This window comes from Myotis davidii, unplaced genomic scaffold (assembly GCF_000327345.1).
Source record: "Myotis davidii unplaced genomic scaffold, ASM32734v1 scaffold362, whole genome shotgun sequence".
In the NCBI taxonomy this organism is placed as follows: Eukaryota; Metazoa; Chordata; class Mammalia; order Chiroptera; family Vespertilionidae; genus Myotis; species Myotis davidii.
In genome coordinates this window covers 309961-327847 of record NW_006297152.1, presented here as the reverse complement: position 1 = coordinate 327847, position 17887 = coordinate 309961, and the positions used below count along the sequence as shown (strand labels likewise).

Here is a 17887-nt window from a genome sequence, read left to right as displayed (position 1 = left end):
TCAGGGCCTCAGCCGCCCCAATGACCTGAGGAGAACACTCTTGGTGCTCCCCCTTGTGGTCTTTGTGCACAGTCTTGTTGTAGTTAAGCCTGAATTGTTGTAAGTAACACTCGGTGGGATTGGCCTCCAGGCCAATTTGCTGTGAGAATCAGCTGTGTCTGCAGTGGGAGAACTTCTGTCCTGGAGCTCTAGGGAGGTGCTAATCTAGCGTTTGCCTGCAGCTATCTCCGGCAGATGGCTCTGCCGCGCAGGGCTTGGGCGGGGCGGGTCCCTGGGGATCTGCAGGGAGGGAGCAGTTATGGCGGCTCTCAGTTCCGTCCCTAGGGACTCTGCCTCACAGAGTCCCATAACCGCTGCAAACCTCGGAGAGAAAGCTGCCCTCAAGTTCCGCCCGAGGCCAGACAGTCCCGCTTCTCCCGTTTGAGTCTGAGTCCCTAGAGACTCGCCCGGATCTGGAGCTCAGAGTCTGAAGCTCCCTCACGATTGTAAACAACTACCGCGCCCTCCGCCGCCAGCCCGCTCCGCGCGCACTCCGCACCTGAGAATTTCACTTCAGCACTGCGCCTCCTCTGAGTCTGAGTATGATATTCTCTTTACTCCTAGTTGTAGAATTTCCACTCAGCCAGCCCTCCTGTGGTTCTGGATGGTGTCCGTTCTGTGTTTCAGGCGTAATTTGAATTGGTTGTTCAAAGCAGCAATCTCTGGCGTTAACCTATGCCGCCATCTTGGTTCTCTCTTAGTGATTTCTTGCTCGGTACTTCAACTCTCCGTTCATTCTTTTATTGTTCTCTTTCATGGATGCCATGTTCTTTGGAAGCTTGTTTAGACCAAGTTAATGGCCTTTTAGGCTTCCTCCTTGTGAATAGGAGTTCACTTTTTGAATAATAAAGATTATATGTCACAGGGGGGCATCAGGATTTAGAGATGCTTAGGTGGGACATGGCCAAAACAAGGTTGGGAGCCACTGGGTTAGATAATGGTATTAAACATAGTTTGGGCCTTGAAGGTGGAGAGGACACCCTTCCATATTTTATTTTTTCCATTTATTCACCTCACTTTCCTTCATTCATTCATCCATGTATTCCTCCCAAGCAAATGGAAAGTTTCTGCCTGTTAAAAACTGTAGCTATTTCTTTAAGGCTCAGAGCAAAAGATGCTGCCACTGAAACCCCTTTCTCAGTCTCCCAGTTGGTATTACTCGCTTTTCCTTCTGTATTATTATCATTTTGCCGATTCCATATAGATGTACAATTAATATAGTGTTTTCATATTGTGTATTATATTATAGTTAAGTGGTGCTATAGCTGGGGACACCGTAGTCAAACTTTTTTACTAAAAAAATCCTTATGCTCAATAATAATAATTTTCTGATAGGAAAGAACAACATTTTGCTTGTTTTTAAGCTCACAACATGAGAAAAAAAGCAGCATAAAACTTCTGTCAGAGTTAAGTGTTTTCTCAGAAGGGACTTTTTTAAAGAAGTGGTATGCATGAGTATTATTGGAGGAGAACAGTTCATTAATGTATCCAAGTTCTCAAAATTTAAATAAATATGACCCACAAAATTGGACAATATGTAAACTACAGAAACAGCCTTCCATTTTTCAGAAGCGAAGGGAACCTAAGAGTGCCTAGAATCCAAGTCTGGTAGTAATAACACTTTTTTGATTTTTTTAAAGTAAAAAGCAAAGTTTTCTTTAAAACCAAATGAACACCATACATCTATCTACCTTTGCTTACTTGTATGTTTTGGTATAATCCAGCCATAAGCCACAGAGAATGGAGCCCACCATTCCAGCGATCACCAGTGTTAGCCCAATCCTCCCAGCATTCTCCTCTTCTCCCTTAAAAGAATTTTCATAAGAAGTTAATCAGACACTTCTAATTCTAATGCATCCTTCACATTCCCATACCTTCACATAGTCAATGGAAATAATCAGATAGAATTAAGCATACCACATACTAGGAAGATTTGGTCTGTGTTTTAGGATGGGAGCGGAGGAAGGTAAAGCACATTATAAAGGACATTCTATTTTCAAACCAGAAAAAAACCCCTAAAATATGGAGAAATCAAAAAGGGGAATTTTCTTGATCCTCCATAATTAGAAGTACAGTGATTTTTTTGTTAGAATTCCTAAGTAAGTCACCGATGCCTGAAAAGGAAGTTAATCTGACAGCTTTTACATATTACAACTGCTTTCTTCTTTCAGAAGCAAAGAGAGGTCAGGGCTTGATATATACTTCTTCATTTTTGTGTTGGTTTCCCTTAAAACGTTTTTTGCCTTTTTCCATATAACCAGTCACACTATTTCTTTAAAAAAAGAATAGTAATTTTAAAAAGGTAGGCATTGTCAAAGCAGTAACAACTTCCTGCTTTTCATTTTGTGTGTTTTATAAATGAGATTAAATGTATTCTCAATTGCACCCTAGCTGGTTTGGCTCGGTGGATAGAGTGTCAGCCTGCAGTCTGAAGGGGCCTGGGTTTGATTCCAGTCAAGGGCACATGCCCAGGTTGTGGGTTCGATTCCCAGTAGGGGGCATGCAGGAGGCAGCCGATCAATAATTCTCTCTCATCATTGATGTTTCTGTCTCTCTCTCCCTCTCCCTTCCTCTCTGAAATCAATAAAAATATATATTTTAAAATGTATTCTCAATTGAAACAAATATAAATCTTTTACGGCAACAAGGTCATAAATTGCTACTCTTATGATCACGCAAACAGCAATTCTACTGCTAAAGGAAAATCCTTGGCCAAGCATGCAACACGATATCGGCAGAAGCTTACCTTGTAATACGTCAGTATCATTTGATTTAATAATGTTGAGACTGAATAAAATGCTCCAGTCATGATACCTATAATAAGAAGCAGAAAACTATAAATAAATGTACCATTACCAGTTCATAAAGTGCTATGGAGTTCTCTGGGACAATTGTGAAAATACAATGTATTTCTCAGTTGACAGAGAAATTTAAGAACTCTTGCCATTTCAGGATGTGGGCTGATCAATGAACACCTAACTTACTAGAGAATATGATAGGAAAATTCTGTCATTACACCATTTATCACTATTTAGATTCTGATATACTGACCATGAATCATAGCCCCACGCAAAACAATGGATATGGCAATGAAGCAACATAACAATGTATATGGCAATGAAGCAACGGATTGCTTACTGAGAACCCACAGTGTACTTGAGCTAATGAATGTGAAAGCATAAGGCACAATCCCTGCTTCCGAGATCTCACCCCTGCCTCAAGACTGACAAAGCAATTAGTAAGACAATATTAAGTAAAGAATACTTTAAAAGAGAGAAATAAAACTGCTGGTTATCAGGAAGCATATGACTAGGTTTGAATCCTGGTGTTTCCGTGCACATAATGTGTGGCTTTAGGTAAGTCTCTTAACCTGATTGAAATTTAAGGTTATTATTTCTCTCTTTCTCTTTATTACTAAATATTTCAAGCATACAAAACAGTACAGAGAATAATTTGACAAACACTCTTACTCTTCACCCAGCTTTGTCGAACATTAACACTTGACCATCTTTGCTTCAGATTCAATTTTTAGACCTTAGCTAAATTACCCTTTTCTCTTATTATTTCTCAGAGATAACCCTGATCCCAATCTTGGGATTTATCATTTTAGATGTTATAATTATTTTAGATATTTATGTGTATTCATAAACTACAATTAGAATTTTGTGTGTATTTAAACTTTATTTAAATAATATATTATTTGTATCTATTGCAAGTTGTTCTCGTCTCTCAATATTATGGTTTTGATATTTATCAGTGCTGATATTTTTAGTTCTGTTCATTTGCTTTCTCTGCTGTGTAATAGTCCGTGTGTGAATACACTTCAATTTATGCATCTCTTATCCTGTCAACAAACGCTGATCAATTAACACCTAACTTACTAGAGATTATGATAGGAAACTGTTTTCCAGTTTTTCACTAATACAATGTTGTAATGATTATTCTGTGTTTGTTCTTATGCATAAGGGTTTCTCTAAGTATATACCTAGGAGTAGGAATACTTTCTGGATAAGGCCAAATTGCTCTTTGAAATGGTTGCATCAGTTTACACTACCAGCAGAATTCCTTTACTCCACATTCTTGCCAAACCTGTTTTCACTAAATTTTAAAAAAAATTTAGGTAGAAGCAATTTGAGTGATATTACTGATATACTTTGCTCTGGTTTTGACTGGCATTTCCTTGGCTATTGGTAAGGTTGAGCATACATATGAGCACTACACACATACAAACACATAAATGCTTTCCAGTTTCCTTGGATTGCTTGCTCTTTTCTTGTTGATCAATAGAATTACTTTTATACTGTAGGTACTAAGCCTCTTTTGGTTATATACACTGCAGGCATTTTTCTCAGAATCTATGTCTTTTCACATTTTACTGACGCTTTTTAGAAAAGACCATTATTTTGATACAATCATCTTTATCAATCTTTTTCTTTCAAGTTTGTACTTTTTGCATTAAGAAATTCTTTTAAGAATACTGTGGTTTCCTATACTTCCTTCTAAAACTTTAAAGTTCTGATGTTTACCCTTTGTCTTTAATTTATTACAATTCATTTTTGTGTGTGGTATGACGTAGAGACCTAATTTTTACTCCGCTTTTCCTGAATGGGTAATCAGTGATCTCAGGGCAATTTACTATGTAGTTTCTCTTCTGCCAAACATCACATTTTTATATCTGCATAATGTTCTGGTCATTAGAGCTCTTGACAGATATTCCAGATTTTCTCTTTCCAGGCACTTAGTGGCATGGCCATAGACTTTAAATGTGAGCAAAGGTGGCATTTCCCATTTTCTGCTTTAGTAATCATGGAAGCATGTGCCTTTAGCATGCACTTGCTGTACAACTTAATACCTTTTGATAAACATCTCTTACATTGTTGTTTACTTTTAAGATGTTTCTATTATCTTCCCATTGGATTATAATTATTTCAGAACAGAAATCATATCTGTAGCATGCTTCTTCCTAGCTCACACAGCATCTATGGCACTACTGTTGATATCTGATAATTACTGGTGAAATAAAATGAACAACAGTGAGATAGCTGTTAAGCTAGCTGTTGTAGAACTGCTTGCACATTTCAGGTACAAGAAATAATGGCACAAAGTCACAGAGACTAGAATGAACAGTATATAAGCATGTGGAGGCATACTTGTGTGTGTGATTGTATATGTCTGTGACAGGAGGTTGGTTATAAATTTGGCTGAAAGAGAATTTTGTATTGGGAAACAGCGAATGATAAAAGGGCATAGGAAAGAAGCCACCTTAAATGACAGGCTAAAGAAATGAATTTGCTCTAAGAGATAATAGTGAACCACTCTACTTCCTAGTTAGAAGTTTTAGATTCAGGAATTCATTAGATTAAAAAAGAAAGAAAGAAAAGAAAAAGGAATTAATCCTGATAAAAAGGTAAGAGTTTAGGTCAGGGCATAATTTGTTATAACCTGTAAAACAATTATATACTAGGGTGTGTACTCCCCCAATAATGTAAACAGAAGTAAGTGATTTCTGAAGGCAAGTAAGACAGATATAGGAGGTGTTGGTGGTGAATATAACTGTGCTAATAAAAGAAACAAAGAATAAACTGCAGTTAAAGCCACAGAGTTAAGATGAGTATCTGTCAGCCATCCGGAAAAATCTGGGAGGGTGAGAATTTCCTTTAAGTTATAACTGGTCAAGGTGACCTCCTTAATGTCTAGTTTTGATCGAAGAGTCAGGATAGACTCTAGTCTGCACAGGGTCAAACAAGACGATTGTTGATGACATTTCCCACATGGTTACAGCAGTTCTAACTGTAGTTCAGAAAGCATCTAAAGTACCCATGGAACTCACAAAAGAAGGCACTGCTTCTCTACTCAAGGTCTATTCATTTATTTTAAAAACATGGAACAAAATCCACCCTAAAGTTTTTGCTTTTTTAATTTAAGTTTATGACTATGCTATCATTACTTGTATAGAGTTAACAACCCTACTGCACTAATGAAAGTTCAAACCACTAGATTAAATGGAAAGAATCTACAATGCTCAAAGGTTTACAGCAGAGGTCCTCAAACTTTTTAAACAGGGGGCCAGTTCACTGTCCCTCAGACATTCCACACATGCGCACTGCAGGCCCAGGATGAGTCGGCTGCTAAGCAGGACAGGCAGCGGCAGCAAAAACACCCGGCGAGCCGGATAAATGTTTTCGGCGAGCTGCATGTGGCCCGCGGGCCGTAGTTTGAGGACCCTTGGTTTATAGAGACATCAAAGAAGATAAAAGGAAACCACTTACCATATGTGATCAATAGAAGGACAAAAGGCATGTTTTTAAACAGGTTCATTATTGAGTTCTTATAGGAGTACTCTGTAGGGGGACTGTCTTGAATGGCTGCTTGAGCCCGACTTGGTGGATAGCGAGGTTTTTCTTTGAATGCTGGAAACGTACATGAAAAAGGTCATGAAATAAATTCATCTTCCTTACTGAGGTGACTAAATTCAGTTTACATTCAAAGAGGCAGTGAAAGTCCAAGAGTAAGGCTTTTCATTTTTCACTGATTTCTAAGTGATGACTAGTTTGGCATTGAAACTGACTAAAACTCAGAGGTTTGGCCCATTCAAAACTGCAAAACCATTAGCAATACATTACTAATTTATGTATTGGTTATTACAGTTTTAGTTAAGCAAGAGTAATCTTTATTAAGTATTCAACAATTATATTTCTAACTTTAGTTCAATTTGTAGTTAGAGATAACATCAGGTAGGGGCAAGCCAATATATTATTGAACTTCTAGAGGATTGTCTTGAGTTAGTGACTATTTCTTCTGAAATCTGGCATAAGTGTTATCATCTATTCAATCCCACCTCTAGAACTGAAAAGGTCCAGGTGGATTCAGGGGTACTGTTTGCTGACTCACTCTAGCTACATATGGGCAATCTAGGGGTAGAGCTGAGAGACAGAAAAGTGTGATGGTTTCTGATTCTATAAGTCATAGCACCGCCCATTTCTATGGAGTTAGGGACAGATTTCACAGGCTTCTTAGGCAGCCATTTAGAGACTGCCCTTTTGCTGGGCAGGGAAGGATCTACTAACTTCCTGCAACAGATGGCTAGGGAGAGATTTCTGTAGGATTTGGCTAGCTATTGGCTATTTCTTCCAGTATCGCTAAAATCTGGTACATCAGAAATCAAAATCTAGTCTTAATACTGACTCAAAAATTTAAACCAAAATAAAGTGGAAAATACTGTATTTCATTGAAATCTAAGATGGTCTGATGCTGGCATTCAATGATCTTGCTAAGTATCAATAGAAGGTTTTCACATAATCATGTCCAGTTGGCACCAATGTTATAGGCCATCGATTTTTTTTTAATTGTGAAAAGAACGCAACACGAAATGTGCCCTAGTAATAAATTTTAAGTTCACAATATGGTATTGTTAAGTATGGGCATAATGTGGAACTTATTCATTTTAGATGCCATTAATTATTAAAAGCAGCCGAAACCGGTTTGGCTCAGTGGATAGAGCGTCGACTTGTGGGCTGAAAGGTCCCAGGTTCGATTACGGTCAAGGGCATGTACCTGGGTTGCGGGCACATCCCCAGTGGGAGGTGTGCAGGAGGCAGCTGATCGATGTTCCTCTCTCATCGATGTTTCTAACTCTCTATCTCTCTCCCTTCCTCTCTGTAAAAAATCAATAAAATATATTTTTAAAAAAATTATTAAAAGCATTTTGATTTCAGAGATTTTGTGATAAAAGTGTACATTTTTGAATCAATGAAATAAAGATTAGGAAAAAAGTAGTATTTTCTAAAAGACCAGAACTTCTTTCTCTCCCTCTCTTTTTTAATAGTGGCTATTTCTTCCAACAATGAAGGCCTGCCTTGTTTAAAAGTGGGCTAGATCGCTGAAACCGGTATGGTTCAGTGGATAGAGCGTCGGCCTGCGGACTGAAAGGTCCCAGGTTCGATTCCAGTCAAGGGCATGTACCTTGGTTGCGGGCACATCCCCAGTGGGGAGTGTGCAGGCAGCTGATTGATATTTCTAACTCTATCCTTTCCCTCCTCTCTGTAAAAAATCAATAAAAATATATATATATTTTAAAAAGTGGGTTAGATCTGATGGACCTGGCTGTCAATAGTAATCACATAGAAAATTTAAAATAGTACAGATTTTTACGAGACTATCCAAGAATCAGAACCTCCAGAACAGAACCTGTAAATCTGCATTAAACACAAAACTCTCTGGGGGTTGGGGGGGCCTGGAGAGAGGTCAATGGGGGGGTGGATTTATGTAATACTTTAAACAATAAAGAACTTAAATTTTAAAAAAAATTCTCCAAATGCCATCAATACCCAGCCAGCTGGGAAAATCACTGCAAAAGAAATGATCCTTAAAGCTTCCATATAATACTGCAATTCTTTAAAATTCTCCTATTTGCTGTTAAAAATTAAAAACTTAAAGTTCTTTACTCACAAAAACATGATTAACTATGATATAACTAAAACAGACTTCTAGTTTTACAGGTCTCACAACTAATTCAAGAGGAGAAATATCTCATACATATTTACTTTGTAATATCCTTACATTGGAGGACTGGTAGACATAAATGTTTAAGTTGCTGCAATTTCTCCTCTTCCTTTCACCCTATCTGCTCCTTGCACTGTTGAGGAAGTCTGTTGTCCTTTCCTGAAAGGGTCCTAGTTAAGATAGGAAATATCTTTTTTATTAATATTGGTCATACAGAACTCACACAGTTGTAAAGCAAAGTTTCAGAGTGCAAAAATGCTTACAAGGTAGTCATGAATATTTACTGAATCTTAATTTCCTTCGGTTTTTATTTACTATGGTAAAATGAGTCTAAATGGCTCAGATCTGAACTCAAATGCAAAATAAAAACGATTCTTGATAGTCTTTAAATCCACTAGATTGATTTTCTGAATAGAAATGTGATCTTTTCATTTTAGGCAGTCAGTTGCCCTCTGGAACAAATTCAGGCGTGTATCTACCAGCTACATGATATAATAAAGTTGGGTTAAGTCTATATGAAGGAAAGATAAAGGAACAAAAAACCATTGGTCTGTGACCCTGTACTGCATTTTCAGAGGATGAAAGATGGCTTTTTCCTTATCTTTTGAAACTGAAAAACAACTGCCTTCTTACCCCCTTCTCTTTTCCCCACCAAAAACTTGTGCCAATAAAACAATTAATTAATTAAATGAGATAAGCATATAGTGTGCTTTTATGCATGTTTGATACATATCAAGCAATCAAATGTTAGAGGCCATAATAGAGTTCTCCCAATAAGAAGGAGGTAGTAGTGTAAATTTAGTGTAGGGCTTGGGTTAATTTAGAAACGCCAGATGGATTATACTCAAGCTCTGTGAGGGAGTGTAAAAGAGTTACGTGGCATGAACCCTCAAGACAGTATTTTAGGAAGACTGCTAAAGACCAATTTAGTTATGTCACGTTGCTAAAAACATAAATTATAAAATAATTTAGGCTGTGCTCCCAAAGTATTTATGGGTAGAATTTAGAAGAAACTAGGATTGTCTTAGTAACTTAGGACCTTTGAGTAATTAAGGACTTCTTTAAATAACCCAAATTTTCCTCAACAGCAAATATTTGGATACATATTTAATCTATTCAAATTAAAATTTTAATTTAAATGTCACAATTTTCAACCTAAGACATTCACATCACAACTGTGTATAGTTTTGCTTTTACACTAGGCTTGATATCATAAGATTGGTCACCAAGCAAAACTTGACAGTAAGCCCTTTTTTCCTATTCTATTTCCAGTCCATGTTTTACATTCTCCCACCCCCATTTCTATTTTCACTGTCTACTATAAACTATGAGTACATAAATAAGTAATTATGTACATAAATAGTTCTCTTTTAAATTCTCAAATAGCACAGGGTGACATACCAATGGTCACACTTATTGTGGGGTGGTTATATTTTTTTGGCCTTCTCCCTTAACGGATAAAAATCTTATATTTGTAGCATCTCATTATATATGTTTAAGCACATATGTGCGCATACGTAATTTCATATCTATAGATATCTCATATATAATCTATTACTCTCACTTCTTCCAAAGATACAATTTGAAAACAATAAAGAAAAGGAAAACCAGAATTTATGTGAAGATTCATAAGCAATCGAAGGAAAGAGAATTTTATATTGTAATAATCCCTGTTGCTAATAGAAGACTCATGAATGTAAAATGCATATGAACTATATTTCATCTAGCAAATCAAATATGGCTATCAGAAAAATATACTTAAGAGTTTGCTTTTTAAAAATATAGATTTCTTTGAGACATAAGTAAAACTTTAGACAATAAAATATATATATATTTTAAAAAATATATAGATTTATTTTAAAACTTTGTTAAACTGCTAAAATAGTACAAAGATAAGGCAGTCTCTATCAAAACATTCTATCGTCTTCAGCATACTTTTCATTGAACATTGAGGATTTCATATTTGGAGATCATAAAACTTGCAATTTTTCATTACTATTATAGCCATGGTAAAAATTAATATATAAATGAAAAACCCCGATTTAATTGTAAATTTTAATGATTAAAAGATGGCCTTTTATCTTTAAAGTGCCCTTCCTCTCACATTCAGATATACTGAGCGCCTAAAGGGCAGTATTATAGTTAGGTTAGCAGGTATGTTACTTAAATAAACCTTACCTAGCCCTTTCCCTGAAATCAAACTTGTTTCCCATTAAAAATAAACTTTAGAAAGCAGACCTTCCCAAACCTTCTTCCAAACTGATGATGGCTGCTTGCAGCTGACTTTGACTGACTGCTTCAAGACACAGGCCCCGGCGAGAGGACTCAGTGACGGAGGGTGGCAGCAGAACTGTGCTGGCGTGGCCTAACAAGTAGATAGTTGCCACAGTTTGAAATTCTGCTGAACAGCTTGCCACTGCCCAGGGTCATTCACTGGTCAACATTTTCAGATCCAATCAATTATTACATTGAGGATCCTCAGAAGGACTTATCATTAAAAGGAAGATTGTAGCCTTTCTGCATCATATCAAAGCATTGACAAGAACTTGTCCCTGCTAGGTTAGCGGAAGATGCAGAACATGTAGAGGAATATGCAAGGAGGAGGCAGTTAATGTTTGAAACCAACAGTTATCAGGAAAGAAAAGTTAGTAGGGAGACAAGTGAGATGAATTAGTCTTCAAACCCTTTACAATATTAAAATAGACGGACCATACATAGCCCTAGAGCTGTAGCATTCGTTACCTGAGCAAGACAGCGTTACTGCAAGAATGAACCAAGCAAATGGCATTTGCGATATAGTAATAACAATGTTTAGGGTTGGTTATTTTTCTTTTCATACGTTTGTCATGCATTTATCTACTTAAGCTCTAGGGAAAATAATTCACTTACCGATTATTGTTAAAATAAATAAAAGTGTGGCGATGGCTGATGTTCCATAAAACATGGTACTGATATTATAAGCCAAAAGATCTGTGTTGTTCACTGTGTTGGGCACCAACACTGGTGGTAGCAAAAAGCCAACTGCAGTTCCAAGCTGTAAAATAAACAGTCCTGTTAACAGCTATCTTAGAAGAGAAAGAAGTACATACTGCCAATTAATACAACACAAAGAGGACAGCTAGTGTATGTGAGGTGCTTTTGTGAACTCTAAAGCACCACATTCTAATGTCTTTTTACAATGGTACCGTTCAAGAGGAATTGCTGACAGATCTCTTCCCTATCAACAAGCATTCACTGAGCTCCTGTAACCTAAATAATGCTGCTCTAAAGTTTGATGCTTACAATAAAAAAGGGAATAAGAGTATGCAAAATAAGATTGAGAAAAGACAACCTACAGGATGGGAAAAATATCTGTAAATTATATATTTGATAAGGGTCTACTATCCAGAATACATAGAGAACTCTTATGATTCGACAACAAAAAGACAAACATCCCAATTCAAAAGTGGGCAAAGGACTTGAATAGACATTTCTCTAAAGAAGCTACACAAATGGGCAAAATGCACGTGAAAAAAAAATGCTCAATATCATTAGTCATTAGGGCAGTGATGGCGAACCTATGACACGTGTGTCAGAGGTGACACGCAAACTCATTTTTTTTGGTTAAATGGCATTTAAATATATAAAATAAATATCAAAAATATAAGTCTTTGTTTTACTATGGTTGCAAATATCAAAAAATTTCTATATGTGACACGGCACCAGAGTTAAGTTAGGGTTTTTCAAAATGCTGACACGCCGAGCTCAAAAGGTTCGCCATCACTGCATTAGGGAATTGCACATCAAAGCCACAATGAGATACTACTTCATATCCACTAAAATAGAAAATAAGTGGGAAAATAAGAAATGTTGGCAAGATGTGGAAAAAATGGAACTCTGTACACTGCTAGTGGGATTGTAAAACGAAGTGGTCACTGTGGAAAAGTTTGGCAGTTCCTTAACAAGTGAGACATAGAATTACCGTGTGACCTAGCAATTCCATTCCTAGCTATTTAGCCAGGTTTTCAAACAAATATTGACTGTTGTATATGAATATTATAGCAACCCTAGTCACAATAGCCAAAAGGTGGAAACAACACAAATGCCCATCAATGGATGAATGGATAAACCAAAATGTGGTATATCCATACAATGAAATATTCAGCCATAAAATGAAGTACTGATACATGCTAAAACATGGATGAACTTTGAAAATAGGCTAAGTGAAAGCAGCCATGCACAGAAGGTCACATATGGTATTACTCCATTTATATGAAGTATCTAGAATAGATCAATACACAGAGAAAAAGCAAATTAGTGGATGCTAGGGGCAAAAGGAATGGGGAAATGAAGAGTGACTGTGTAGTAGGTATTGGCTATTTGAGGATGGATGAGAATGTTTTGGAACTAGATAGAGGTGATGATTGCACAACATTGTGAATGTATCAGACGCCACTAAGCTGCTCGCGTTAAAATGGTTTATTTTATGTTATGTGAACTTCACATCAGTAAGGAAAAAATAAGGCTGAGTATGATAATCATAGAACGAGAAATAAAATCAAAGTACTAAAGGAGGCTCAATGGAAGGAAATATTAGATTCTTTGGGTGAGGGAGGTAACTGATCAATGTTTCTCCCTCACATGGATGTTTGATAAGGGTCTACTATCCAGAATACATAGAGAACTCTTATGATTCGACAACAAAAAGACAAACATCCCAATTCAAAAGTGGGCAAAGGACTTGAATAGACATTTCTCTAAAGAAGCTACACAAATGTGCAATATGCACGTGAAAAAAAAAAAGCTCAATATCATTAGTCATTAGGGCAGTGATGGTGAACATATGACACGCGTGTCAGAGGTGACACGCAAACTCATTTTTTGGTTGATTTTTTTTTTTTTGGTTAAATCTCCAGCCCCTCCTCTCTCTCTCTCAAATCAATAAACAGCCCTGGTTGGTGTGGTTGCCAGTTCAGTTCCCAGTCAGAGCACATACTCAGGTTGTGGGTTCGATTCTCATCGGGTGCATATGGGAGGCAATCGGTTGATGTTTCTCTCTCCCTCTTCCTCTCTCTCTAAAATCATTTTCTTTTAAAAGAGCCAAAAGTGGTTCATTTTCTAAATCAATAAATATATCCTCAGGTGAATATTAAAAAAAAAAAAGGCGGCGGGGATAACATTTACCAAATATTTCATTTGCTCCCTTACAAAACGCTAGATAGAGATAATTAAACAGGTAATTACAAGAGAGTAGTAAGTATAGTATTATAATGGAGAAGTAGTTGATAAGACTGGGAAGATCAAGTCATTTAGGATCCAAACAAGAATACTACTCAGAGTGAAAGGGACTCCGGGAGTAATTATACTGGACACCAGGTGTACTGTCCCAGGCAAACTGAGGGTCACCCTAGCTAAGAGAGTACTTTGGAGGAGCACCTTATAAAGACTTGGAGTTCAGGAAAAGTTTCTGGAGGAGCAAAGATCTGGTTAAGGAACTGGAGTTTGGGTCGGTGGATAAAGCGCCAGCCTGCGGACTGAAGGGTCCCAGGTTCAGTTCAGGCCCAGGGCACATGCCCGGGTTGCAGGCTCGATCCCCAGTAAGGGGGCGTGCAGGAGGCAGTGAATCAATGATTCCCTCGTCATTGATGTTTCTCTCTCTCTCTCCCTCTCCCTTCCTCTCTGAAATGAACAAAAATATATTTTTTAAAAAAAGAAAGAAAAGAAACTGGAGTTAGCCAAGTGAAGGAGAAATGTTCCCAGACAAGGGGACATCATGTACAAAGGGAAGAGAGAGCATGACCTTGTGAGAAACTGTGAGTAGAGCACAGTTTCCCTCAGAGCAGAGAAGGAGTAGGCATGTGAGGATGGATGGGGGTGTGGAGAGAGGTGAGGCTGAGGAGTTGGCAGGAGGTCGAGCTGGAACGTCAGACATTGTCACAATAGTTTGAATTCTTTCTTCTAAATGTCAGAGTTCTCGGTCAGATTTGAAAACTTTAAAACAAGTCCTTGGCAACCACAACCTCCAAGTTATTCTTGGTGACCTTGCTATACCTCTGGCTATAATCTTGGGACCAGAGAGGCATTTAAAAAGTCATCTTAGACAGTTTGAATTTTATCCGAAGGGCAATGGAAGCCGCTGCAGGGGAGTGCCCACAGGGGAGTGCCCAGACAGAGCTATTAGAAAGACCACACTGGATGGATGTGGAGAATAGAGGGATGAGAGCAAGAGCTGCGGATGGAAAGATCGGTTAGCAAGCTCTCTGGGTAATGGCTGCAGGCGGCCAAAACTAAGACAGTGGCAGTAGAAATGAATAGAAAAGAGCTAGGAGGCAAAGTCGATTTTGATTGGTGGGGTCGTATGGGATATCCAAGTGCCTAAATCCAGCTGGCCAGTATCTATGAACCTGAAACTTATCCATATAGCCAAGCAGTTTTTACAGGGACTCGACAATGTGCCAGGCATTGTAACAAATGCTGGTGATACAAGTGTGTACATTCAGACCTTGTGCCTATTTTCATGAAACTTACAATCTGATGGTGGGGATGGGAAGTGAGTAATAAAGAATGGTTAAGCCGAAACCGGTTTGGCTCAGTGGATAGAGCGTCAGCCTGCGGACTGAAAGGTTGCAGGTTCGATTCCGGTCAGGGGCATGTACCTTGGTTGCGGGCATATCCCCAGTAGGAGATGTGCAGGAGACAGCTGATCGATGTTTCTCTCTCATCGATGTTTCTAACTCTCTATTTCTCTCCCTTCCTCTCTGTAAAAAATCAATAAAATATATTTTTAAAAACAGAATGGTTAATATACAAACATATAAATATACCAGACAGTGATAAGCACTACATGGAGAATTAAAATATAATTATGTAATAAGAGAATGATTGGACAACTCTAAATGGGATTGTCAAGAATTGCCACTGAGTGATATTTAAAATGAGTTTAAACTGATGACTCAGTGACAATAAGGATGTAATAATGTCATCCTAAGCAGGAAGAACATCCCAGGAAGAGGGAATGCTTCTGCAAAGGTGCTTATGCAAAATGCAAGTTTAGTATTGTTTAAGGAACCAAATAAGACATATTAATAAGGTTGTACAATTCAAAGTAGAGTTTAGATTTTAAGTACTATGGGAATTCATTGGTAAATTCAAAGCAGGGCAATGGCTTGATATGTTTTGAAAGGTTCTCTCAGGTTAGAGACCTGGCAATATTAGATGGTTAATTTAAATCTGGAATTTAGGGGTCAGACAGACTTGAGTGTGAATGCTGGCACTAATTAGCTATGTGACTTTCAGGAAATAATTTCGTCCTTTCAAGACTCAATTTCTGCATCTATAAATTGGGGAGAATCATAGCTCCTACCTTACATTACTAAATTAAATGACACATGCAAGTAAAGGACTTAATATGGTGCCAAGTTTTAATGAGTGCTGAATAATGTTGTATATTATTATAAATGATCACGCCATAATCTAGGCTGAAGTTGCACACATGGGGGTCATGAGCTACTGGAGTCAAGGAAGGATGAGAACACCCAGGTAGATATAGGAAGAAGGCCCAGAGATGTGCTGATGGTTAGAGGGAAATCTACCTATGAGAAGACATTTCCATTTATTACCCATGAAATAGATAATCCATGGCTATGGAGTGGATAATATTTGTCATGCTCAATGAAGTCTTAATCTTGAATATAATTTTGTAAATGTAAAATATATTTTTAAAAATATATATTTTATTGGTTTTTTACAGAGAGGAAGGGAGAGGGATAGAGAGTTAGAAACATCGATCAGCTGCCTCCTGCACACCCCCTAGTAGGGATGTGCCCGCAACCAAGGTACATGCCCTTGACTGGAATCGAACCTGGGACCCTTCAGTCCGCAGGCCAGGGCTCTTCCACTGAGCCAAACCGGTTAGGGCATGTAAATGTAAAATACTTAAATAAATAGTTCCTATCCAAGCATGCAGAAGCAAACAACTAAAATATTGGTCACAAAATATTTTAGATACAAAACAACTATAGTTCAAGCTACCCCTTATGCACTTTTAGAGAAAGGAAATAAATATAAAGCATGTAGAGTTTGTCTTTTTTTAATGGATTTTAAATAAATCTTATTGTGATCTTGAAACAAGTATTGGATTGGAAGTAACTTTTTTTTATTAGTTTCTTTTTTTAATATATATATATGTATGTATTTCAGAGAGGAAGAGAGAGAAACATAGATGATGAGAGAGAATCATTGCTTGGCTGCCTCCTGCATGATCCCCACTGGGGATTGAGCCTGCAACCCAGGCATGTGCCCATGACTGGAATTGAACCCAGGCCCCTTCAGTCCGCAGGCCGACTGCTCTATCCACACTGAGCCAAACCAGCTAGGGCAGAAGTAACATTCTTTTGTTACATAACTACATATATTGCTACATGTAGTACAGAGAGATGTGAAGTTCTTGGTGTATAGATTTTTAACTAGATTCTCCTCAGGCTAATAAATGCTCAATACAATAAAGTATAGAACTCGATATGCAAAATTTAAGTTATAAGTGAATCAATCTGCAATTTTAAAAAAACCACACATTCTACCTAGTCATTTGGACCTGTGGTGTAAGAAAAGACTGACAAGCACCTTAATGGAGACTTGGCAATGGAGACTTTACAATGGGTTCCAAGATCTGTTCGCCCTTCTCTCCAATAAACTGTCCATTGTTTCTTTCTGATGCATTTAGGAATTTTAAAGCCCAGAGTAATCTAGACAAGGGCTTATTCTTTGTATTTTCAAGGATAAATGTATATATAAACCCAAAGATTTGAGTGAAAGGACTTAAAATTTTTCACTGATGAACATAGAGACTTTACAGTAGAGAAAGTGAACCTGCCTGCTCTGGTCCAAGATATGCTTTGACAAGTGAGCACCCGACAGCACATGCTATGGGAATGGGGACAATGTAGGAATGATGGAGTTCAGAAAGAGGCTTATCCATATGAGAGAGGCCCTTTCAGTGCTGGTCAAATCTGGAGTTTCTGTTTTTATACTCTGCAGTCCATTCTTCAAAATTCTTTAGAAAATCTGATGCAAAAATCACGCTTCAAGTTGAAGAAGGGCAAAGGCCTTTCCTGTTGACATCTGCCCATTGATGATCGCTCCTAGCCAACTCCAGTGGTCCCCGAGGGGTTAGTCTGTGACTGATGCCAGCTCTCATTTTATAGGTGAGGACACCTAAGGCAATAGAAATGTAGCAATTTTTATCCACATGACAGTAATTAAAACTTTTTGGCAGAAACTTAAGTTATTTTCCACTGCACTGTGCCAGAGGTTGACAAACTTTTTGTCAAGGACCAGATAGAACACATTTGCACTGAGTGGCCATATT

The 17887-nt window shown here is 37.7% G+C and overlaps 1 protein-coding gene across 1 annotated transcript in view; it reads right to left on the bottom strand.

Annotated features, from left to right (window-relative positions):
• The window catches only part of FLVCR1 (feline leukemia virus subgroup C cellular receptor 1), a 30374-nt gene that overhangs the window by 9544 nt on the left and 2943 nt on the right, over positions 1–17887 (bottom strand). The window contains exons 3-6 of the mRNA XM_006772969.2: positions 11431–11575; positions 6309–6449; positions 2786–2853; positions 1741–1844 (exon numbers count right to left, since the gene is read on the bottom strand). Coding sequence (XP_006773032.1) covers positions 1741–1844; positions 2786–2853; positions 6309–6449; positions 11431–11575 — 458 coding nt within the window. The remainder of the gene's footprint in view (positions 1–1740; positions 1845–2785; positions 2854–6308; positions 6450–11430; positions 11576–17887) is intronic.